General features: G+C 42.2%; 5 protein-coding genes across 5 annotated transcripts; 1 reads left to right on the forward strand and 4 right to left on the reverse strand.

Moving 5' to 3' along the window:
• Window positions 1–3,120: 3,120 nt before the first annotated feature.
• Window positions 3,121–6,204, reverse strand: LOC116189981. Its single transcript, XM_031519649.1, has 4 exons — window positions 5,294–6,204; window positions 4,949–5,206; window positions 4,729–4,820; window positions 3,121–4,332 (listed from the first exon to the last, which is right to left on the reverse strand). The coding sequence occupies exons 1-4, from the start codon at window positions 6,023–6,025 to the stop codon at window positions 3,606–3,608; spliced, it is 1,809 nt and encodes a 602-aa protein (XP_031375509.1). The 5' UTR covers window positions 6,026–6,204; the 3' UTR covers window positions 3,121–3,605.
• Window positions 6,205–7,395: 1,191 nt separating this feature from the next.
• Window positions 7,396–10,616, forward strand: LOC116189980 (probable beta-D-xylosidase 5). The gene is made up of 5 exons (XM_031519648.1): window positions 7,396–8,119; window positions 8,208–8,377; window positions 8,463–8,560; window positions 8,790–9,554; window positions 9,769–10,616. Exons 1-5 carry the CDS (start codon window positions 7,442–7,444, stop codon window positions 10,449–10,451), a joined length of 2,394 nt encoding a protein of 797 aa, XP_031375508.1. The 5' UTR covers window positions 7,396–7,441; the 3' UTR covers window positions 10,452–10,616.
• A 117-nt stretch (window positions 10,617–10,733) lies between these two features.
• Window positions 10,734–15,287, reverse strand: LOC116189979 (5-oxoprolinase-like). Its single transcript, XM_031519647.1, is given in 3 exon segments — window positions 10,734–12,401; window positions 12,404–14,685; window positions 15,128–15,287. Coding segments are annotated over 2 exon segments (3,807 nt in total). The 5' UTR covers window positions 14,670–14,685; window positions 15,128–15,287; the 3' UTR covers window positions 10,734–10,860.
• Window positions 15,288–17,773: 2,486 nt separating this feature from the next.
• LOC116189971 lies at window positions 17,774–20,437 on the reverse strand. The gene is made up of 8 exons (XM_031519637.1): window positions 20,211–20,437; window positions 19,936–20,026; window positions 19,744–19,824; window positions 18,906–18,988; window positions 18,711–18,817; window positions 18,521–18,631; window positions 18,164–18,264; window positions 17,774–18,032 (listed from the first exon to the last, which is right to left on the reverse strand). Exons 1-8 carry the CDS (start codon window positions 20,227–20,229, stop codon window positions 17,846–17,848), a joined length of 780 nt encoding a protein of 259 aa, XP_031375497.1. The 5' UTR covers window positions 20,230–20,437; the 3' UTR covers window positions 17,774–17,845.
• A 1,002-nt stretch (window positions 20,438–21,439) lies between these two features.
• Window positions 21,440–22,582, reverse strand: LOC116189977. Its single transcript, XM_031519646.1, has 2 exons — window positions 22,061–22,582; window positions 21,440–21,681 (listed from the first exon to the last, which is right to left on the reverse strand). The coding sequence occupies exons 1-2, from the start codon at window positions 22,523–22,525 to the stop codon at window positions 21,511–21,513; spliced, it is 636 nt and encodes a 211-aa protein (XP_031375506.1). The 5' UTR covers window positions 22,526–22,582; the 3' UTR covers window positions 21,440–21,510.
• Between the last annotated feature and the right edge of the window lie 2,714 nt (window positions 22,583–25,296).

The following is a 25,296-nucleotide window of genomic DNA, read 5'->3' on the forward strand; positions in this document are numbered from 1 at the left end:
ACGGTAGATGTACGCTCCCGTAGCTTACGACGGAATGGACATTGGACAGATCAATAAGATAATATGATGGAGACAGTCGTAAAGTGATGATGGACGTACCGATTGATCGATAACCTTCTCTGGTTTCGATTCGTCCAGCTTGAACTGACAATGGAATTAAAGACTATTCTTCTGCAATAAACCATTCTTCTGCAATAAAAAATGGTAATTGTTCAAAGAATTATCTTTTAAGACCACAATGATTTTCTCTGTCTTCTGCTGTATCTGTCTAGAATATATGGCTGGATTTTGGAAATTGAGAAAATTGAGGGCCATACCGAGCAAGCGTCGTCTAGTTAAATTACCGATCAAGTCTCTCAATTGTAGCATCACCTTACATGTGTATATATATATATATATATATATATCATGTACATCTCACCATGTTTCATTCGACAATCTGCAAAGTTTCAATGGATATCATTTTGAAATGATATTTTATAACATTCGTTCTAATGTTAAATTCATTGGATCTGCAAAAATGAGGCTCGATTAGAGTAAATAACCACGAAAGCAATCATGATCATTTGTGGAGAAAAACTGAGAGATTCAACCAAGTATGTTGGCTCAAATGGATTGACGCTTGTTTCGCTTCACGCTGGGAGAGCTTTACCCCTTAGTGGGCCAGTGTGGCTCAACTGGATTAGTTATGGTCCAATTGAGTTTTCGAATATTATAGTTCACATCGAAAAAAAGAGAGAGAATTTTTATGTTTTGGCCCACAAATGGCCCATTGTATAACCTCTAAGCCATCAAATCGCACTCCCGCCCCACAGTTCATTGCAAATGCGACCGTTGTGAAGGTACAAGTGACCATCCGGGAAAAAGACCTGATATGAATTATTCAAAAAATCGACGAAGACGGACTCAAATAATAGGAACCACGTTACCCGTGGGCCTAAGTCTCACTGAAGTTGTGCGTCTTGGGTCTCCTTCTCCTTCAAAACGGGCCCAGAGGCCTCTTCCTCTCCGACTCTGCTCTGCCCATGTTGGCTATGGCTTCCCCTACTTCTGCAGGTTATTGTGAATCTCTTTCTCGATTGGTTAACATGAATGCAACTTCGATATACTTTCGAAGTTCCACTCCTTCTTTCACCTGCCCAAGTAAGAGCTTGGAAGTGGCTTTTCGGCCTTCCATTTGGGCAGTCGCTGGATTCTGTTTCTCCGTGATCAAAATTAATTCAGACTGAACTTAATGAACAGATGGAGCCATCGTCGTGATAAAGTTTGGAATTTTAGTCTCTGTTTTTTTTTTTTTATGAGCTCAACAGATCCAATTTCCAGCTTTTGCATTTGAAATGGAGCGTATTCCCATCTCATTCATGTGATTTCGTGTTTGTAAAGGTTAATGCATTTGATAACATGGTTATGGCTTTCTGGGCAATGGATCATCTGCAGGGGCAGGAAGTGTCAATGCTCATGCGATGCGAGAATAGCTGCAAAAAGAAAAACGGCTATTAAGAATAATAACAAGAATGTTGTGTCATGGAAGAGGACAGAACTTCCATTCTTGGTTCTCTATGTGATTGCATATTACGCGATCATCATTCGCACATCTCTTCAGCTCTCTCATGGTAATAACGTACAACAATATCTTCAGTCACTTGCTATTGATGAATTTTTGTATAACCTTTCGTCTTTGACTCCCAAACTTTTCCTGCATTGGGTTTGTTTGTTTGTAACAGATCATTACTCCAAACTTTATGGATTGTGACCAGGTTGGCTTGCCGTTCGATTCAGGGTAAGCTTCTCCTCTGACAAAGTTTATAGTCATAAATAAATTTTGAGCATGATAACATAAGTTAGGGACAATATAGAAGTCTTTGAGGTGGGTTTCCTTGAGCTTAGTTTCTTCTTGGACGACTCCTCATCAGATTCATAGCCTGCTTCACTTGGTCGGTATTAGAGGAAAAAAGACTCAAAGTTAATGTTATAAGGACATCAGTTCAGTTATACCAGCTGAATTCATTAATTTGAATCTAAGTTCAGTTAGTTAAGTATTAGTGAAGCATCATAGCTTTGAATTGTAATACAATGTTTGTTACCTCGAATGTACTTTTCCTACTTTAAATACCTTTATGCGTGATGTCTCTGATGCTCGATGAAGAAATTTCCGTGGGCTATATTCTCTTCTTATCTTTTTCTAGGACGAAAGTGCTCTTGGGGAGTTATTTTTCTGTGAAGTCAGTGCCCTTGCCGGTTCAGTCACAAATTCACAATCACTCGTCTCACGGTCTGTCTATTTGCTTCTCTCATGTATTGAGCACGTTTTCTTCCTACTTCTTGTACGTTCAGAGTGAGTTCTTTATATTGTTTAATATTTCGTCGATCAATACCGTTCGGGTCGCAAATCTTGTCGGCTTTGTTGTTGGACCATCTGGCAGCAATTGGTCGATTTCTTGATTCCTCGGCAGAGAAGGTAGGCCTAGAAGTGATGCAGCCTTTTTTCTTTTTTCTCCTTCTTAATGCCCATCCTTTCACACAACAGCTCGTAGAAAATATTAGTGACCTTTTTTTCTTTTCCTCTCCTCTTCTTTGTATTGTTAGAAATTTGGTGGATGTATTTTTCTTCTGATGATTTTCCAGACTTCATTAGGTCTTGCTTAACTTGACTCGCAAAACGGGAGCTGAGAAAAATCGAGTATTATTTTTCAAGCTGCAGCTCAACTCATGTGCTTGAGCTCAGCTCAGTCTTCTAGGGAGCTAAAAAAATTAGTCGAATTTGAGTGTCAGCAAGTTGAATCTGAGTAGCTCAGATCATGGTTTAATCTAAGTATTTGCTTCGCTATCATATGATGGATGTTTGTAGGGCTCCTAGACAAGACATAGGGCATGTGTTGAAGTCCCGTCCCGCGTCTTTAGCAACTTACTAAGCCCTAAATCTTGTCACTTTCTAAACTTAGGTCCATTTATTCAGCTGAATGCTTGGATCAGATTCAGAACTAGTGCGAATTCCTAAGGATATTTTAATCTTGCAGGACTCCCTATCCTTCATGGCTTGCTTGTGAAGTTTTATGTTGGGACAAAGTTAAAACAACTGACCTTCAGTTCTTCCAAGGAAAAAGTCACCAGAGAATTTAAGATTACTTGCCTGCCACTCGAATCTCCTCCAACATTTTGCAGCTCATGTTCCATATTGAGGACGCCAAAAGAAGAGCTCAGTAAATTCACTATTTAGACTGCCATTTTTCCCGACCAAGTATCAGAACATGGAACCAATTATATAGGTTGCAAAAAGATGAAGCTGCTGCTTGGGTATCAAGTGACAGGTTCAAGAATCGAGACACTTCCGTGACAGCATATTCTAGGAAGGCTTACGTAGCTGGTGTTAGTCTGAGAATTTACTGCTCCAACCATCGTTAGTTGGTTCATTTTTGGAGGCTACTATACTACTACCGACTGCTGCATGGTTTGAACTTGCCGGAAGAAAATCGTAATTAATTGTTTTCCTCCTTTTTGTATCTGACAGTACTCCTGTATATGTTTGTACAATAAATGTTACATAGCTAGGACCCGAACACGAACATTTTCCCGTGTCCGCTAGTGGAAATTTTCCAACAAACTTTTTAATCCACAGAAGCCTCGCTCATATCTTCCCACACCATGGCAGTTTTCTCAATGTGCATGAGAAGAATTCTATATATCTTATTTTTTACCCTTCCATAGATGTCGAACTCAGAATCATCAGATTTAGAACCGCTCTTTAAGCAGTTTGCTTCCTTTTTGGCCATCAAATCAATCCAATCGCTAACCTTCTTGATTTGAAGCATCGTTCCCACCATCGCGTTGCTTGATTCCTGAGAAAATCTGTGTCGAAGGCCATCCAAGTATTGCTCCACGAAGACTAGAAACAATGCCCTGCTCTCGTTCTGCAGAGAACTTGCCAAATCACCTGTCGCACACAGTGAACTTCCTCTCGACCACTCAAGCTTACGATCTGAGCTTCCCAATTTAACCTTTGGCTCATAACTGCTCAGCTTTCGAGAAGTGCATGTGCCCTTCAGGCTATTGTCATAATCGCTTGCCTTCTCAGTGGAGGTTGGCGTGGTGAGATCGGATGCCAGAGCAGCTTTTATCCAGGATTGTGCATTTTTCGTCCTCTCAGATGCTACTCTCAGTACATCTTTGTTTGATTCCTCTTCAGGTTCAGAGGATTTCGATCTGGTTCTGATATTGAGGGACTCAACGATCAGTCGACTCCGGGATAAGTCATCCTGGAGGTTGAAGAATTGATCGACTAATGCCTCGGTTTCACGATCCTCTGAATTTGCCGCTTGAAGCTCCGAGTATGCACTGAAAAACCGGTTGAGGGGGGAAGAATTAATAAAATAGTAAGCAGAGATGGAATGGAGTAGAATTTCAATTCTACTCTGAGACCAAACGAAGCCTAGATTATTTCTGAGTTTAGTAAGATAATAGTGGTTATTATGTTTAGTAAATCGTTGAGGTCTCCACCGAAAATAGCTTCAGACGTTACTTTTTCCGTAATATTTTCCGTAAGGAAGTTGTTTTCTGATGTCCCAACTAATCTAAATAATCATGTCCTGCCAGACCGTCTTTAGTACTTAGGAATGGAGATATAGAGAGAAAACAGGATGGCTGCATAGTATGGTTCTGTTTTGCCATTCAGCACTGTTCCGTTCGTCTGTATTCCATACTATTCCTCGAAGTTGAATCGAGTTTACTGACCTTAGGCATTTGAGCAATCTCTCGGCAGCTGCAGCCTCCTGCAGAGCCTCCATGGAAGCAAGCAATGCTGCATCTCTCCGCTTCAGGACTTCCTGCAGATAAAATAAATGCACTTTCCACATGTAAAAGACCTCTGCATTTTGGATCAATGTTGCTACAGTTTCGAACGTGATTAAGACAATAGTGTTCCAACATTCTGGTTTGTATGTATTTGAAGTACCTTGCCGAGCATGAGTAAACTCGACGGTAGCGAAGCCCACACGATTGTGTCTTCTGTCCTGGTCCTGTTATTTAAGGAACTGAAAATAGCAGTTTGATCCAAGGAAACCTCACTAGTAGTCTTTTTCGAGGTCGCGGAGACCTTATTGCTCTTCAAATTCCTTGACGCCTTTGGTGATAGCACACTCTTACTCTTTCTCAATGCCTTGGAAATCGGTAATTCAACCGTGCTGTCATGCCTCAGATGCACCACGGAACTCTGCCGAGATGAGTAAATAAACAATTAGACGAACAACACATCAAAAAGCCCTTTATTGATATGTTGTTCTGGGCAGATTGGACTTACACTAGAGCTGGGGCTATGACGAATGGGCTTCAGTCTGCGCCTGATACTCGGGATTTCCAGAATCTCATCTAGTCTAGAATTATCTGCATCATTCCAGCTTCTTCTCTTTGAGATCCGAGAAACAGAAGAACACGTGGATATGGTGCTCTCCGTATCGCTGTCCCTATCGACCTTCCTTGAGCAATCAGAATCAGACAGATCCCTCTCTCTAGAAGACTTCTGGGCCATATTCCTAACAGTCCTGATGCCAGGGACTGCCCCGGAAGTGCTCGTGGACCGGACCTTCATCCTCGGTTTTTCTTCTGCATCTTTAATTACTTCCTTCACCAGTTCCTGGTTGGATGCATCACCAATCTCTACCAGGTTGTCGATCGAGATGAGGCCCTTCCGGGCCCCGGTGCACGAGTTCCGGCCCAGATAGGGCCTGACACCAACGAGCAATGGTACAGGGTATGAGGTTTCCAATCTATCAGCATATATGAATTGCCCGAGATGCAATTTGTTGCAAAGAACGAACTCATCCTGATCGTGCGGAAGGGAAACATACATTGCGTGCGAGGCGTCGGAGACCTTGAGGTAGAACCCCTGGTTAGGCCAGAGATCGCCTTCTGCCAGGACGGGGATAATGCTTCGGATCTGTAAGAGGGCAGGCTTCCGGTCATCCAAAGCGGCCTCCTCCGCATTCATGTCCTCGAGGAGCTTCACAAGGACCCCGGAATTCAAAGAAGCCATGCTGTTATTGAAATATCAAATCAACAACCCTCCAAGTACTTGCAGAATTTCGGCTAATTTCGATATTAAAACTAAAGAAACATAATCTTCTTCTTCTCCCTCTCTCTCTCTCTCTCTCTCTATGGGATTGAAGGGTTGAAAGAACAAAAAGGTCATCGGAAAATGGATTTTTTTGGTCAGAAAATATTCCAAAGTCGAGCTGTTATCACCCTGTGAATAGCAAGGGAAAGATGATAAAGATAAGTATTTTGGTGGTAATTTTTTTTTGTCTATTTTTCTTATAATTCAATAATTTTTAAAAAATGGAGGGATGAACAAAAGGAAATGGTAGTTAAAACCGTTGGCTTCAACAAAAAAAAAAAGGGGGTTAAAACCGCTGCCAGATGTCCAAATCTTCTGCTTATATTATGCATAGAATTCAATTGGGCTGGGTTTTGCTTAGACATGAAGTATTGCTCAGAATTAATTTGCACTGTCAATGTGATGGCCCGAGTTCCACATCAATGTACGGATAGATTGGCCGATATTTCTGTAGTCCCAGACCAGTGAAATCAGGGATGTGCCGGGATTTGTGCAACTTCCCTCGTGTCGAGAAGCGTTTGAAAGACCTTCTGCTAGTTTTTCAAAACAGGCAGGCCGACTGGCACAGGCTGTCGGATGCCATGCCTTCAGCGGTATCGAACAATAATGGTGAAACAGAATGAACCGGTAATAACATCACATAGGGATATGTTACGTGGTGATTTTATTTGCTTCCTGTTTCACTTTCTCGTACTTAATGCGGCCTCATTGATCTTAAGGTTAATAAATTGGAAGCTTGTGAATGCGCATTCATGAAATGTGCCGGTATCTACGAATTCCCTTCAAAGGCAAGTGCGTGGCTAATCACTTCCCGTTTTAGTAAAATATCGACTTACTGAATCATGAAGTGGAGACTAGATCTGACTGCAAAGAAGATATTAATTATGCTTACTTCAAATGATTCTCCATTATACTAATCTGCTGCTGCAAAAGGAAGAAAAGTCACTTTTCTTCCGTTAAAAGCAAAAGGCAGGACAATCGATGAGACAGCACACCTATTCCTAGACACAATTGAGCTCGATGTGTCTGCTACTGGTTAGCTAAATGCGCCGGTCCCGACTCGTGCTGGACCATGAATCACTTCTGCAGACCAATATAAATCAGTATCGTAGCTTAAAGAGAGGTAGAGAGGCTTTTGACTCTCCGAAGCATCATTTGTCCCAAATTTGCAATGGCCTGCCTATATCTCAGTCCACAAGCAACCTTCCCTTTCCAGTGTGAAAAAGAAAAACCCAAGATGGGCATTTGGGCAACCTTAATTGATCAGAGCACTATTTAAGTATTAGTGCTGTTAGTGTTCATGACTACAACGAGAAGCATTGAGTACGGGAAACCATGAAAGACAAACTTCTCTTCCTGGTTTGCCTATCGATTGTGCTCATAATCCAGTTTCCGGTTGCTTTTCAACAGTATGCTTGTGATATCAATGACCCAAAAACGAGCGGATTCCCCTTTTGCAACACTTCATTGCCTTACCAAGACAGGGCCATGGACCTGGTCTCGAGGCTGACTCTCCAAGAAAAGGTGCAGCAGTTAGTAGACCGAGCCACAGGCATTCCTAGGCTTGGAGTGCCGCCCTACAACTGGTGGTCAGAAGCCCTCCATGGTGTCTCGTCAGTAGGAAGGGGAGTGCACTTCAACGAAACCGTGCCCGGGGCCACGAGCTTCCCCGCAGTTATACTATCCGCTGCGAGCTTCAATGCCTCACTGTGGTACAGGATGGGCCAGGTCGTGTCCAACGAGGCCCGGGCAATGCACAACGTGGGCCTCGCTGGACTCACGTACTGGAGCCCGAATGTGAATGTGTTCCGTGACCCAAGGTGGGGCCGGGGGCAGGAGACACCCGGGGAGGACCCACTAGTTGTGTCAAGGTATGCAGTTAACTATATTCGGGGTCTTCAGGAAGTGAGCCCTACGAGCGAGAGGCTGAAGGTCTCTAGCTGCTGCAAGCATTACACCGCATACGATCTGGACAAATGGAAAGATATTGATCGGTTTCACTTTGATGCGAAGGTAACAGTGAGGAAGTTATTGAAACAAAGGAGATAGTTATTCTAAAACAGCAAATGGTTACAACATAAGACTTGCTGTGACGCTGCAGGTGACAAAACAAGACATGGAGGACACTTTTCAGCCCCCGTTTAAGAGCTGCGTTCAGGATGGACATGTAAGTAGTGTCATGTGTTCATACAACCGAGTGAACGGCATCCCAACTTGTGCCGATCCTGATCTGCTGAAGGGAATTGTCAGAGGCCAGTGGGGATTGAATGGGTCCGTTCTGTTCAAATATTGTGATCTACTGCTTTTATGCTTTTCCTGTGATGCACATCTAATGTATATCCTGTGTCTTGGGCAGATATGTCGTTTCCGACTGTGACTCCGTTGAGGTTTATTATGATCAACTCCACTACACCAACACGCCTGAAGACGCTGTAGCCCTTGCCCTGAAAGCAGGTATATTCGATCACAAGCCTTCCACTTCTGTTTTAGGAGAGTTGAGAAGAAATTTCCCGTTTTTCGTAGAGAAATGCATCTGATCATATATCATCCAACGTTTTTATGCTATGACCCTAATTGTCATCAAAGTAAAACCCCATGAATTTTCTTGTACTTCAGTGTAGAAAACTTAAACTGATAAATTCTTCCGAGTTTTCTCATCATTTCCAGAAATTATGTATGACAGGTCTGAACATGAACTGTGGAGATTTCCTTGGCAAGTACACCGAAAATGCTGTTAACTTGAAGAAGGTGGATGAGTCGGTCGTAGATGAGTCCTTGATATACAACTATGTCGTCCTGATGAGGCTAGGCTTCTTTGACGGGGACCCGCAATACCTCGAGTTTGGAGATTTGGGCCCAGAAGATGTATGCACCGAAGAGAACCAGCTACTGGCAATTGAAGCAGCAAAGCAAGGAATAGTATTGCTGAAGAACAATGGAGCCCTTCCTCTTTCCAAAAACACGACCAAGAGGTTAGCAGTTATTGGACAAAACGGCAATGCAACTTCCACTATGATAAGCAACTATGCAGGAGTACCTTGCCGCTACACTAGCCCGTTGAAGGGGCTGCAAAAGTATTTGGCGACTGTGACGTACGAAGTGGGATGTGCTGACGTGAAGTGTGCTGATGACTCTCTGGTACCAGCTGCGGTGGAGGCTGCAGGAGAGGCCGATGTGGTAGTGCTGGTTGTGGGTCTTGACCAGTCGATTGAAGCGGAAGGGTTGGATCGGGAGAACTTGATGCTACCTGGATTCCAGGAGAAGCTTGTTATGCAAGTGACTAATGCGACAAAAGGGTCTGTCATTCTTGTTGTTATGTCAGCAGGCCCCATTGATGTTTCGTTTGCAAAGAATATCAATAAGATCGGGGGAATGTTGTGGGTAGGATACCCTGGTCAGGATGGAGGAGAGGCCATAGCTCAGGTCATCTTTGGAGATTACAACCCAAGTATGTATCTCTCTCCCCCTTCCTCCTCTCGTTCCATTTCTAGCCAACATGGCAAGACGGCCCGACCTGGCACGGAGACAACATGAAACTCACTTGACCAACATAAGCTTTAACTCGAAAAAAGACAATTTGTCATGCTTCAAAGATAAAATTAGCAATTTTACAGGTTCACCGCTTCTTCGACACAAATTATGGCCGATGGTTATTTTTGCAGGCGGGAGGTCCCCTTTCACATGGTATTCCCAGGAGTATGTTGATCTACTGCCAATGACAGACATGAACATGAGAGCTAACACCTCCACGAACTTCCCCGGAAGAACCTACCGTTTCTACACAGGACAGCCTGTCTACCCATTTGGCCATGGGCTCAGCTACTCCAGGTACACCAAGACCATGGTATCTGCCCCTACTACAATAACTGTCCGACCGAAATCCTCTCAGACCATGAACGAGGATCATCTTTCCAGCCAAGCCATCCTACATAGTCCTTACTCCAATGCCCAGACTGTGAATGTTTCGGCAGTCAACTGCACCGGACTGGTAGTCAGTTTCTTGGTGGGGGTGAAGAATAACGGGAAGCGGGCAGGAGATCATGTGGTTTTGGTGTTCTGGAAACCCTCAAGATCACGGGCTCCGGTAGGTGCACCGAATCTGCAGCTGGTGGGGTTTGAGAGGGTGCATGTTGATGCAGGGAAGACGGTGACCGTTATGGTGAGAATGGATGTGTGTAAGGACCTAAGCATGGCAGACAAGGAGGGGACACGGGTTCTCGTCCTAGGACAGTATGATTTTGTGGTTGGAGCTCCGGGTGAAAGCCAAGTGAGCCACCAGGTCAACTTCAGGCTGAGTAATGGAGGTGAGAACGATGCCGAATTGGAATACACCGGATCGATGTAATAGCAGCAGAAAGCAGTTATAGTGGACAGATAGTAAAGCGGACCCAACTTATGTAACTAAACATTTTCATTCTATCCCTTGTTAATTCCGAGTTGCCTATATATGATGGAACTGCAATAGCAATTATCATATCAATAAGAAATAAGTGTCGTGACACATTCTTGACCTTCTTTCTTGGGATGAAGATACCAATGACGATGAAATGAGTTGATGTAGGTGAAACAGAGAATTATATGATTCTTAGGAACGTAGGAGTATGTAAGGAGTGAGAATCCTCCGAGATTAGAATACTAAAAAATGACTTAAGATTTTATTCGATCAAACAAATGTAATTTGAGAGCAAGAAGTCCGAAAATTTCGACATGAAGATCATATACTGCGTTGGAGTTCAATACATACAAGAACAGAGCTAGGGATGAGGGCAGCCCCAGCCGCCACCTCCCGGAGTCAAGATCTGAAGGATTTCCCCCGGCTGAACACTAACTGTGTTTTTACCTCCAAGGTAGACTCCCCGGCCATCCCTTGTGATCAGAAAGTTCGCTCCACAGGCACCGGGACTCCCTTCATTCAGCCCTCTCGGTGCATGCACTCGCCTCTCTGAAAGGATACTCACCACCACAGGCCGCTTGAACTCGATTTCCCGAACCAACCCATCTCCTCCACTGTGAATCCCTACTCCTCCACTGTTCTCCCTGATCCCGAACCTGTGAAGAAGCACAGGGTACCTCTGCTCGAAGATCTCCGGGTCAGTCATCCGTGTGTTGGTCATGTGGCACTGGACCCCACTAGTGCCATTCCAGGTGGGCCCGGCCCCACTCCCACCACCGATTGTTTCGTAGTACCCAAAAGTTTCATCCCCGAAGGTTAAGTTATTCATACAACCCTGAGAGCAAGCACAGGCCCGAAAGGCCATGAGGACAACATCAGTCACTCGCTGCGACGTCAGCACATTGCCTCCCACCACTGCAGCTTTATCACTGGGTGAGAGGAATGAACCCTCAGGGATAATAATTCTCACAGGGGCCAAGCAGCCTTGATTGAGCGGAATCTCGACGTCCACTAGGCAGCGGAGGCAGTATATCACTGCTGCAGCAGTAACTGCCTCTGGGGCGTTCCAGTTCCCATAGACCTCTGGGCTAGTCCCATGAAAATCAAAGACTGCCTCCCCTTTGATAGGATCGATCGTGAGTGTCAATTTTATGCTTGAACCGTCATCCATGTAATCCTCTTCCTCAATTGTGACCATCTTTTCCTCTGACGTGACTTTGCCTGCGACAGACTTGAGCATCTCTCTCACAGCTTGTTCTGCGTTGCTCTGTACATGTTTCATGTATGCTTGGACAGTTTCCAACCCGTACTGCCCAATCAGCTCTTTGATCAATGAGATCCCTCTCTGGTTTGCTGCTACTTGCGCGTGAAGATCGGATAAATTATCTTGTAATCTTCGTGTTCCTGGAATCTTATTCCCTGAAGACTCGTCAGGGCACGGAAATTTAAGTAGCTTCACAATTCCTTCTTCTTGGAACACCCCCTTCTCTACTAGTTTGAATGCCTTGATTGCTGCCCCTTCCTCCCATATGAACTTCGAGAAGGGCGGCATGCTCCCCGGGGTAATTCCCCCAATCTCTGCATGGTGGCCCCGACTTGCTACAAAAAACACAAGCTTCCCATTGTCAAAAACAGGAGTAATAACAGTGATGTCTGGGAGGTGGCTCCCACCACTACAGGGATGATTAGTCACCAGAACATCTCCTTCAATCAGATTTTCTACCCAGTACTTGAGTTGCCACTTCACAGTGCTCGACATGGCGCCAAGGTGGACAGGGACATGCGGGGCATTTGCCACGAGCCCACCCTCAGGATCAAAAAGCGCACACGAGAAGTCTAACCGCTCTTTTATATTAGTTGATATTGAAGTTCTCTGTAGGGTCCGCCCCATTTGCTCGGCAATCCCATAAAACGGTGATTGAAGATCGACAACTGCACCACATCGGCGACTTTGCTATTATCTGCCACATTGGAAGTGCTACTAGTAGCATCAGGCTCAATCTCAATCTTTAAGTTCCCGTAGTTCGTTATAACTGCTCTACACATGGGCTCCACAATCACAGTGCTGTTCCCGTTCATGATGATAACAGGACCTAGCACAGCATGCCCAGGACCCATGTTCTCGAGTTTGTACAGAGGTGCCTCATGCCATCCATTCCCGAAGTATATCTTATAACAGCCTTCGGCTTTAGGGGTTGTAGTCAAAGCAGGGTGCTGGACTTGCGGCTTCAGTATGTTTGTAACTCCTATCCCACGAACTCTGACATCACATATTAACACGTTCCTGTTCTGCAGTTTAAAGCCATACTCTCGCTGAAAGAGCTTCACAAACTCCACAGCATAGTCAAACCCTGAACATTCTTGTCGCTTTACCATGATTGCAGTATCTGTGCCTTCATACCTCAGATTCAAGTATGTCTCTGTTGTTATATTTTCTTCTTTGAACCCTTGCTTGAGTAACTTTTTCTTCACCTGCTCGGATAACATAGCTTCTCTACGAGAGGATTCAAGGATTGATTCATTGCTGTAAATAGACGAATAGGGCTCTTGGGCCTCTTCAATAACATCTGCTAATCCCATTCCATATGCACTTAAAATGCCACAAAATCGGTGAATTAGTACTTCCCTCATTCCCAACAACCGAGCAATAGCACAGGAATGCTGTGGACCTGCACCTCCAAAACAAGCTAGTGCGTGATTGCCTGTCTCGTGGCCCTTCATTTCTGTCAGCTGCCTTATAGGGCGGCACATTGTTTCATTGGCCACATTCACAAAGCCGAGAGCAATCTCCTCCACAGACATGTCTTTTGTGTGAGGGTCCTGGCTCTTTCGATAAGAATTAATTTCCTCGGAGAGCTTCTCAAATGCTCTCCTTGTGGCCTCAACATCTAATGGCTGGTCCTCTTTCGGGCCGAAGATGGACGGAAAATAGTCGGGAATGACATAGCCTAGGATCAAGTTTGCATCAGTAACTGCCAATTCCCCACCCTTGCGATAGCACACAGGCCCAGGATGGGCACCGACCGACTCGGGCCCCACGCGGAACGCCCCGAACTGGAACTTCAGCTTTGACCCACCACCAGCAGCCACAGTGTTAATGTCCAACTGAGGGGCTTGAATTATTGCTCCAGCAATTTGGGTCTCTAGGACCTGCTCGTAGGTCCCGTCATAACGGCTCACGTCTGTAGACGTGCCCCCCATGTCGAACCCAATGAGTGGCTTCTCAGTCTCGAGCCTAAAAAGGGTTTGAGTGTAACCCACCACACCTCCTGCCGGGCCGGATAATATGGCCTTGTGACCTGAGAAACGGCTCTCTGGGGCAAGCCCACCATCCGACTGCATGAACAGAACATTCACTTTCTCCACTCCTTCATCAAATCGAGATATAAATCCAGAAAGGTACTCTTTGATGACTGGTGTTAAATACGCATCCACTGTGGCGGTTAAACCCCGAGGAACAGCCCGAACCATCGGGGTTAGGGCTGAGGACAGGGACACATGGCGGAATCCCATTCTTCGAGCCAATCTCTCCACTGCGATCTCATGCTCCTGATAAGTGTAGGAATGCATCAAAACTACAGCCAAACAGCTTATCCCTTTCTCGAGCAAACCCTTCAGCGACTGGGTCAGGGATTCTTCATCAATTGGCTTTATAACTCTGACAAGCTCCCCAGAAACCCCACTAATGGGCCCTGTGGAAGAGGAGCTTCGCTTATCATCAGCTTCATTAGGTGAAACGAGCTCGACCCTCTCATCAACTTCAATAACCTCCTCATACAAGTTTGAAGGCTTTGTCACTGTGAGGTCGAATATGTTAGGCCGGGCCTGATTGCCTATCTGCAGCAGATCCTTAAAGCCTTGGGTCACACACAAAGCAATCCTCTCACCCTTTCTCTCAAGAAGAGCATTCGTGGCCACAGTTGTGCCCATCCTTATCCATTCAATCTTGTCGGTTGGAATCTTTGAGGTTCGTGGGATCTTCTCCCCGGTATATTCCTCAAGGATCCTCCTGATCCCCTCCACAGGGGCGTCTTCATAGTTGGCAGGGTCTACGGATAAGAGCTTCAGAACTTGTCCGTCACGGTGTCCAGGGATTTCTGCATAGACGTCAGTGAAAGTCCCACCTCTGTCAATGCAAAATCTGAGCTTTTCAACATTAGCACTCCCCATACCAAGATCAAAAGGCCTGAAATTCGAACCAAGCGAGAAGACAAATCAATATTAACAGCATCGGAAGTATAACAAAGTCTCTCGAAATTCAATCTAGCAGCTCCAACTTTATGTAATGAACTCGATTTCGAGATTCTATCTAAAAAACTGGAATTTTGAGCTCCTCAAAGCAGTAACAATCGAAAGACTCAACCGATACAACCTTTCCATCAGACATAGTAATCACAGCAATTGAGCTCCTTTCATCAACTGGGGGAAATGAGGATGAAAGGAAAGGATATCTCGCTTCAACCACACAAAACCCAGATAAAAAAAAATGGATTAATTGTGAAAAATGACTCAGTAAAATAAAAAGTTCAAAGCTTTACGTCGTCAATCAAATCTTTCGACAACTCTTCCAATCAACTAGAGCGAATGCAGCAACACAAGGATTATTGACAAACAGGGTCAGCGGGTACCGATGAAATTAATCGGAAAAAGTCCCATGAAACAATTGTAAAGCTTGATAGCGCAGCAGAATACAATCGACAGGATCAGATGCCGTCAGCTGTTCTACGAAGCATTCAACATCTTAAATCAGAAATGGGAAGGAGTTGTGATTGATGAGGAACAAGAAATCAGTATAAAGCTTACGACTTGAGACCGGGAAGAAGACGAAGGAGAAGAAGAAGCTGGAAGCTCTCAGCGTCAGCGGTGATAGCACTGCACTGCAGCACTGATGTTATGATGATCTAATGATATAGAGTTGCCTCTCTCCTTCCCTTCAACTGATTTTTTATTTTTTTTATTTTTTATTTCATCATTTATATTCGGAAGCCCACGAATCACAGCTTAATTTAGGTCCAAATCAGATCGACCGGGTAAAATGTTTTCGTGAATTTTCTCCGTTCACGACTCCACGTCAAAACTCAAGATGAACAAGACCTAAACCTTCCCTGCATGGATTTATTTTTTCCATTTGCTAATATTCATTGTGATAAACGTTGAATATTCTTTAAAATATTTTTCGGAAGAAATTTTACTGATATAATAAAAAGGATAAAAATCCAAAAGGAAATGATCCGATGTGACCTGGCTCTAGCGTCAGGTAGCCGAATGCATGATCTTCTCCATTCTTTTTTCTATTTTTCTTTTTCTATTTGTCAGCCTTTTCCCTTTCTAGCCTAGGCTCTGTCTTATTTACCAAAAAAAGAGAGCAAAAAGTTTTCGCACTTTAATTTAACAGTTTTATACAAGAGGATAACACACAAATGGTTGAAATTAAAATCAGTCACGAAATCTATAGAATTTCCACTCGGTAGGTAATGTCTAACAGTCAATAAATGGGGCCAGATGTGGCACTTTCCGAGCCAGCGTAGGAATCCAGTGGCCTGATATTCTTGAGTCAGCTCGAAGCTGACCCGATAGGGTGAATCTATATTGCCAATACCTTGTTGGAAAGTAATTATTTTCTGTAATATGACGAGTATAGTATTGCAACTAAATGTCATATTCCTTTTCCTTTTGTTGGCAAATCGTAGAATACAGTGAGTAAATAATTTAAATACCATAACCAAAAAAAAAAAAACTAAGATTACAATTTTTTCGGGATTTCTACGGTATTCTACCTAATAAATAAACGAATAAATCAGGAAAAATTAATTGTTTTCTAGTGCAAAAACTAATAGTACAGAAAATAATGAGTCCTTAGGTGGTGTTGTCTTCCGGATATCAGAATTCTTCCTCTTCGGAAATAAAGTACCCAAGATGTCTTTCCTGCAAAATTTTAAAACGAAAACAGATAAAGACCAAAAAATATATATCATATATTGAAACTTCCAACGTGTTTTTTTTTTTTAAAAAAATTGTCATATATTAAAACTTCCACAGTGAGAAGGAAGTTATCATTTCATCAATTTTCTTGGCGAGGCACAATACAGAATGCAACGGTGGAGAGTTTCTCCATAAATTCGAACATGAGAACCAAAAACCGCTTTGCACCAGCAAGGCTAGTTTTCATTACTGACTGATGCAAATCGATGTCATCTGAGAAGATCTTTCATCTCCTATCAACTTTCCTCTCGTATCAACTTCTGTTTTCTTTTTCTTTCAAGTAGTTTCTCTCCCTCCATAGGTTTTTCAGCTGTATTATATAGGCTTACCTGTGCCTGCGTGCGTTTTTTGTTCCGCAGTTGGGTTCGTGCTTTGCTTATAGGTGCGTTTTTGGACTTGTAGATCCTCTGCAACCGAAAAGAAAACCGGATACGGTTAATGAGATATAGCATAGTAGAGGAAAATTTCCGATGACCTTCTCGTAGTGTTGGATCTAATGGTGCAAGGATGATGCAATCCGAGGATCCATACTCTACAGAGTTATTATATATAATAAGTGTTCATTACACCATAGATCTAGTCGAACTGAAAATTTTAGTACCTGACGAATTCCTCTGTCCCTACGGCTGATATATACTAGCATGCCATCATCTTCATAGTCTACTCCAGGGATCGAGGCTATGGATCCAGCAGGCGGAATATAACGTTTAGCGATCTGTTAAATCATGAAATTACCAGGTATACTTAGACCCATGGGAAGGGAATGAGTAATTCGTAAGCATCTGCGATAGTTGTGAAGCTGAATGTTAGATATAGAATTACCTTTTCTTCTTCTGCTTCGTAGAGTTCACATCTTGGAGCACTCTCCACTTTCATTCTAAACTCAAATACATCTCGGACGAGCTCATTTTCCTAATCGAACCCAGACGAGTCAGCAAAGAAGAAATCTTGGAGCAGTAATAGTGGAAATGTCACCAAAAATAAAAGAACTAACCCGCATGTGCAAGTCAAATCCTTCGCTTCCTAAAAACTTCTTAAAGAATTTCAGCTGTTGGTATACAAGAGGAAGCAAGTCAAGTTTCAAACTCGATAGAAAAGTTGAATGCCAGGGGGGGAAAAAGGAAACGCTGAGAGGACATGATTAAAATACCTGCACCCTTTGAGCATATGTAGACAGGACTACTTCCTGTTTACCAATCTTCTGACTTTTTTCCTGGATATCCGAAGAAATAAAGGATTCAATGTCTGTTGAGAATCCACTAAGTGCACTATCATTTGAAATGAAACTGCTACCTGAAAGTATTTTGAAACATCAGATTTCGAGTCTGAGATGTTGTTTTTAAGCAGCTTGTCTATCTCTTCCTTTAATTCCATCGTTGATGAATTATTTTCGGCAGCAATGTTTGTATATTGAACTGCTTCATCTTTGGATCTAACAAGGTCCCCAGAAAATTATGTAGAGACCCATTTTCATATATCAAAAAAAGTGCCTCCAAAGCCACACCATGAAGCACTTCATCCTCCAACAATCTGGAGAAGTAAGAAATCGCCCTGCATTAATTAGCACTGCATTGTTAATATCACATCGCAATCATATTTCTTATAAGCAGAGTTGAAGATCTTGGTGATATGGAAAGGGTATCTTAGCCCAACTAGTGTGTTGAGAAAGGATGCACGCTCACCCTTTCCAACATCTGCAACTGAGTCTCCATCCATCAAGAGTTGACAGGAGAAAAGACCACGCAGATATCAGACACATCTTCCTGTCAGTATTTCCTGTTGCCTGAGAGGAAGAAGCCATAAAATATTTACAAGTCAATGAAATTGTTTAATATTTCAATGATAGTTCCTTATTTTCCCACATCAAACAATGTTAAAGTTTCAAAACTTGATCAGAGGAGACAGATTATGCACTTACAACACCATTATAAGAACCCAGATATGTCATACACTATAACTTTGACTGGAACTGACTGTAAAAGATGCCAACTGAATTCAATAAACAGAACAGTCCATGTCATGGCAGTAGAAATACATACAGTTGAGTCACTGCCTTGATGGATGTTGTCCCATATTATCTGCATCATATTCTCCACCTCCATTGAATTCTCATTACAGAAAAATGTGATGATGGCCAAACCATCTAATTCCTGGAGAAAGTTTTCCATATCACTAAAAATATTCCACATCAAATAATGATATGAAGTTAATTGCACAAGTTTTAAATACCTTTGAAGTATTAGAATTGGAATTTAGAGCCTTGGACAGTAAGGGTGTTGACTCATTGTAGAGCTCATGTGCCTTATCCCTGCAATGGATGGTCATTGCCAGCAGTCCTACAAAATATACAGAGGAGCAATTTTAGATTCGGACAATAGATGAGTTCCAGTGGGGTATGAGACTAGAAAAAAATCGAAAACTTACCAAGTGCATTAGAGGCGAGATCTCTCTCTCTGGCAGGGCCCTTCTTCAGCGAAATTAGGAACCGATACAATAAGGTTGCAAAACTACGAGGGAACAAAATTGCCTAACGTCACCAAGTTGAGTACAGCAGGAATGTGAATAAACTGTAGTCACTAACAAACCGCTCAAACCAAGAAAAGAAGGAACACAGAAGTTATTCACTTCAGAAACTCATAGCAAGAAGAAAACTGTGTAACCTAATCTTACCAATATCTTGTCTGACAAGATACTACTGTCTACATTATCTGTACCGCTGTAAAGGCTGAAGAAGCCTTTCCGTCTCAATTCCACTTCCCAAAAATATCCTCAGTAAAATAAATGTAATTAAGAGCGACCATTAGATTTAGGCTATAATAATAATTTTACTAAAATGACTACCCCCTTCAACATATTTTCACTCATCCACTCCCCACTCTCTCCCCTCTCGACCTCTCCCCTCTAGTTTTACCTAATTACTTCTGTAAATTTTCTTTTAGCTATTCCTTTTGAGTTATATTTCAAATTAACTTAATTAAAATATCCGTATCATGCAACAATTTGCTGACCTTGGTAAGTCGATTTTAGAATTTAACAAGAAACTAATTTATTTTATATTATTGTAATTTGTTATTCAATAATTAAGGTTTAATCAAGCCCGCGAGTAGCACGGACATACGTCTAGTATCATAGGTTCATTGTTATGAACATCAACAAACGAATGAGAAGCTCTTAAAATTCCCAGCGCTCGAATACAGCAAGTACGATATCGCCTTCGACTGATGTGATAGAAGAATTAAGCCAAACGGAGAAGACAACTCACTTTTTCTCTACGAACTCAGTCTGCATCCTGCTGGACAAGATCCGAATAATAGATGTCAGAGCATCCACTCTCTTCGAAACCCTGCACTCGCCCCCACAAACAAGGATTAATCAAACACGACACAGACATTCCCAATGCTCAAATTTTATGCTTGAGAGTTGAGAGTCCTAGAGGAGGGGGGGAAGATAGTACTTTTTCTTTAACAGCTCATCCAGATAGTGATCTATTCGCATTGATATGCTCGGCAATGCCGCAGCACTATCCCCATCATCAGCCTCTCCACCTGCAACAAAGACATCCACGGAATCAGCCGTAAAGGAAATTCATTTCCGCCACAAAGAAGCAAACTGACAAATCCCGGGAGGCCCCAATGGTGAATTCTCTCGAACACATGAAAGGCAGGTCAGAAAGCGCAAGCTAAAGCCAACCCACAAAGACAATCAATCCCAGAGGAATCCGTCACTTACGCATCTTCCCAGCAGTCATGCTTGCGATCTATCCAAGCACTTCACAACGGATTCAGAGGTCGCGAAATCCGTTCACAGCAGGGACAGTGGCTTTTGGTGAGGAGTTGATCGGTAAGTCTTCGGAGATTCCTTGGAGGGAGAGGGAGAGGGAGAGGGAGAGGAAAGAACTTCATGCCTTATATAGGCTTTTGTGGGAGTAACAGCTAAACAGAATCTTTACTCCAAGTTAATAATAAACCCCGCAAAATCTTATATAAATGTCCATATCCATATCTGTATCTATACATCTATATCTATCTATATGCATCTTTAATTAAGTGGAGCTGTAATAAGTCTCAGGATTGCTCAATCAAATTTTCTCGATTTTTTTAGTAGTTTTTCAAGCAACAAATATTTTAATAATTTTTTAAATATATAGATATAGATCTTAGGGTTGTTCATTATTTTATGGATTGTTTTTTTATTAACAGTAACATTTTTCTGAACGTCCAACGTAATTTACACTGGATTGTTTAGCTTTCTTGAAATAGAATATCAATCTTTATGTTTTAAAATTTTTAAAAACATTATATATAGATCTGCAGACCGATCGTTATTTTTCTTGGATGTTAGAGCTTTTCTTTAGAAAATAAATTTTTAAATTTTTTAAAACATATTATCAACCGATGTTTTCTTGATTTTTCATTTTTTTACGAAAGTGAATTTTTAATTTTTTTAAAACATACCAATATAGGGATCCTTATTATTTTCTCGATTTTTGGTCTTTTCAAAAATGTGTGTTTATTTTCCTAGAGCTCGTCAAACAATTGATCCCTACCCACTTCCTTTGATTTTCATCGGCACAAGCAGAAGCTCTCTTGAATTCGAGACATAGCCTCCGCATCTTCCCTGCCCGCTCGAAGAACAATGCTCGTGCAATTTGCCCTATGCTGGAAAAGAGGGAAAATAACCATACTAAGCAAGTACATGGAAGGAGAAGTAAGGATCTAAATCCTCTACGCCGATGATCGAATTGGATCAAGAACATGTTCATTACAGTAGCCCAAAGAAACGGATGATCACAGCAGAAGTAATATGCAGAAAGAATATACTATGCTTCCTTCGGGAAATTTTGTACGACCCAATGATCTGATCAGTGGAGCAAAGATAGATCTTGACTCGAATCAGAACAACTAGGGAAGCACATTTTTGCCCCGACTCGATGGATGTATTTTGAGTTTCTCCCTCCCTAAGCATCTTCTCCAGCTATCATTAACAAAAGAACTCTCAGGAGCCACTCTAGGCTGCTCCACAGTCGGGATTATTCTCGGCGCTTGAACCGGGAGCACCATTTCACCAGAAGCTCGTCTATATCAGCATCCATTCGGGTCCCAACTCCTCCCCAGACTAGCATGTGGGCTAGGTCTCCCATTGTAGAACCCGTTACCTCATGCACGGCTTTGAACCCGAGTCTCGTGTAGAACCTCACCAGCTGGGAAAGACAAATACGCGCGGATGTCACTAACAATTTAAACTCGACCCCTTGTAAATTGGGGAGTAAGTTAAAAGCATCATAAGAAAAAGAGAACTCTACCATGAAATCTCCTGGCGGATTATTATAAGGAAACGCTTTATATGTTTCGATGGAGAACAGAACAACGTAGACGATGTCTGTAAACCGGAAAGGATCGAACTTCCGCTCTGATACCGTATTGCCAACTAATTAACCGTGCTAAATTTCATAAGACTACTCGCAAACTAACATATATCGACTGTTTAACAGTTTCTTAGACGTTCAAGTTTCGACATTTCGCAGCAATTAACAACTGAAAAAACCGGAATCACCGTTCTCGGATTCAAAAAGGGGCTACCTTGGAGTGGTAGAGATCCGAGTCGTTGATCGCGAGCAGCTCGGCCTTCCTGCACCCACAATCGAACCCATACCGTATCGCGACAGCTCCGATGAACACTCCAATCCCGAATATTGACTTCTCCATCCCCAGCGTCTCCCTCCTCAGCCTGATTGAGTCCAAGTGGAGGATCCTCCCTCCGGCCCAGACCCTAATCATACCCTCAAACCTCCCTAGCTCCCTTCCGGTCTCGGAGCCTCTAGCAGTGATCCTGAAGAAGGGTCCCAGTTTACTAAGCTGGAGGTCGAGTTTCTGAGCTCGCGAGGCGGCGAGGATGTCGTCCATGGTTGGTACTGAGATGGAACCGCCATTACTCTCGAGCTTGCTCGTCAGTTTCTGGTTCAGAAAAGGAGGATTCGGGGACATTGATATGATTGTCGAGGCCGCCATTGACGCCTTCTCACCTGTCTCGCACCTCACTCTCATGGCTGCCCGGAGCACCTCAGCCTCTCATCTCAAGCTTGTGGCAGGGGAGCCAGGAAGTGGACAAATTTCAAATATATGAAAACATCGGGGGGAATAAGGAGATGGCGAGTAAAATTCAGGGCGGCGTAAGTTGCAATAATACCGAATTATTCAGGCCCATCCATAGAAAAGCCCGAAAGCCTAACAATTTGCCGGATAGAAAAGTTGAGCAGCCTAAGCGGCAACCTTGCCGCCTTTTGTTACGTAATATTCGAATTCTCGTATTAAATCGCAAATTAATTTCAAGAAGGTTAAGCCTAAACCCTCCAAAATGATCAACCCTTTGAGGCCCCAAGAGTTCAAAAACAAAGAAGAGATTAATAAGTTTTTAATTTGTCCCATCTAGACCAACGCAAATTCAGTTTTGGTGAGAGCTGAGCCCGTGGGTGTGGCGGTTTGTGGTGGCCTGGCAGTGGAGATACGCAGCGATAGGCGGAGAGGGACCGAGGGGTGGCGGCCACCGATTTCTCATGGGCCGGCCGGTTGGGCTGACTTTCTAGACCTTGTTAATGTCTTTAGAGCCAGTCCATATCAGTTGTCTTCCAGTTTCGAGCGAGATTATTAAATTAAAATGTCCCAAATAAAAACTTATTGTGCTTGGAAAGAAAAAAAGCTTCAAGAAAAGAGAATTCATTCTCTATATACTCTTTAGTTGCCCCATTCTTGGTAGCGCATAATTTCATTGGAGTTGGTACGGTGCAGGGCTACGCGCGTTTCTCAATCCATATGTAATATTACAGAATCTGATTTATCGAAATCAAAAATTTTTTAAATATGACTTTAAGTTGTGAAAAACGGACTATGAAATGTTAATGGTGCGTTTGATTTTAGAGTTAAAGTAAGTTTGATTTTGATTTTGATTTTGATTGTGGAAAATGACAAATGAGATGAGATTATAAATTTGACTTGGGAAACGTGTATTTTTTGTTATATAGTGTATTGAGTTAAAATCAAAATTATGATTGTAAAATCAAATTTCCAAATCAAACGGGGCCTAAGAGTCGCCCATAACTTATTTTCTAGGAGGAATTATGGATGGCTGGGCATGTTGTGATCATATCCGTGCTAAATCCAATCACTTAGCATTTCAGATGAGTCAGATCTGAGCACCCTGTAACGGCTTAGACGTCTTTATCGAGACATGGGCAATCCTAAGTCCTGTTTGGATTCTCAAACACTTAATTTTAATTTAACTTTAACTTTAACTCAACACACTATAAAACAAAAACACACATTTTCCAAGTCAAAAATTTTAACTTTAACTTTAACTCAACACACTACATAATAAAAACACACGTTTCCAAAATCAAATTTATAATCACATCTCATTGTCCTTTTTCATAATCAAAATCAAAGTTACTTTAACTCTGAATCCAAATGCCCCCTAGATTCTAATCCAAAAACTTGTATTGACCCTCGGCCCATGATCGAGTCTATGACAGACACTATATATTATCAATGAGTAATTGGAGACATCTGCAGGTTCACCAAATTGGTCATCAGGTCCAAAACCACTTGTGGGATGATGATGAATGAAAGGAAGAAAAGGGTAACCGTTTGGAGTTTCACATGAGCAAATGAAGATAAGAAGGGTCAGTGCAAGGATTAAGTTTTTAATTATCCCTCTTGCGCTTGGATTTCCAGGATCAGTCTAGGCCGGCTTCGCTTTCACATATGTCTAGTTCACTGTGCTGTTTATGCATTCCGTTTGTTCCTTGCTCACACGATGCGACATTCTACGTGCCTTGCTTCGCGTTATGGCTTTGCATCTTGATGTTCTCGTACCATTCGCATCCATGCGCACGAGGGCAGGGTACTAAGGATCTCAGATCCCACGAGAGGGAAAAAAAAAGAAGAAGAGAGAGAGAGAGAGAGAGTTACACATGGACTTTAGATGCTGAAACTTACAAAGATTTTCTTGAGCCTAAAGCATCTTATATTGACTTCTCAAAAACAGAAATAATATTCTTCTTATAAGGAAGAAGAAGCAAATTATTTGTTTCGTTATCCCTTTTTGCAGAACATAATATTGCAAATACAAAAAACAAGTAATTACCACCTCTGCTGAGTCCAAAAAAAAAAAAGAACAGGAAGGTAATTACTAAAGAATATAGAGAATTGATATAAAACTCACTCACATAATTGTGCGGAGATTATTCTTATTTATAGATCATGATTACAACCAATATTAAAACATAATATTACATTATAATTAACATCCCATAAATATAAAAGATTCCCCATAATCCCCTAGATCATGTCAATCCCTATCCTTAATTCTCTCCAATAATTACTATCTTCCACCAATTTTTTTTAAAAAAAGAAAGAAAAACCCTTTTGTAATTTATTGGGACAAATTTCCCATTTTGAGGGTCATCTCTGTGGCAAAATTACCAAATTTTTAAAAGGGAACATAGTCAATAAATTAATTTACCATAGCTGTTTCTGGAGAGTCTTAGTTCTTCTTCTTCTTCTTTTATTTTTTTATTCTTTTGGTATTAGCTCTGTTCCAAATTATTTCTTAAAAAGAAATGTCAATCAAATATCTTCTGATCATTAGAAAAGGCGGTTAAAATATCCAGAAAAATTTCGTACGAGATTAAGAAGATAGTAATGAGTTGTATCTGCACATCAAATATAGCAGAAGTGGGATACCCTGTCCACGTTGCACCATGAAAGATTGCTGCAATGTATTTTCTTTTTTCTTTCCTTGCTGACATGACAATGGAATA

The sequence above is a fragment of the Punica granatum genome, unplaced genomic scaffold, assembly GCF_007655135.1.
Source record: "Punica granatum isolate Tunisia-2019 unplaced genomic scaffold, ASM765513v2 Contig00055, whole genome shotgun sequence".
Taxonomy (NCBI): domain Eukaryota; kingdom Viridiplantae; phylum Streptophyta; class Magnoliopsida; order Myrtales; family Lythraceae; genus Punica; species Punica granatum.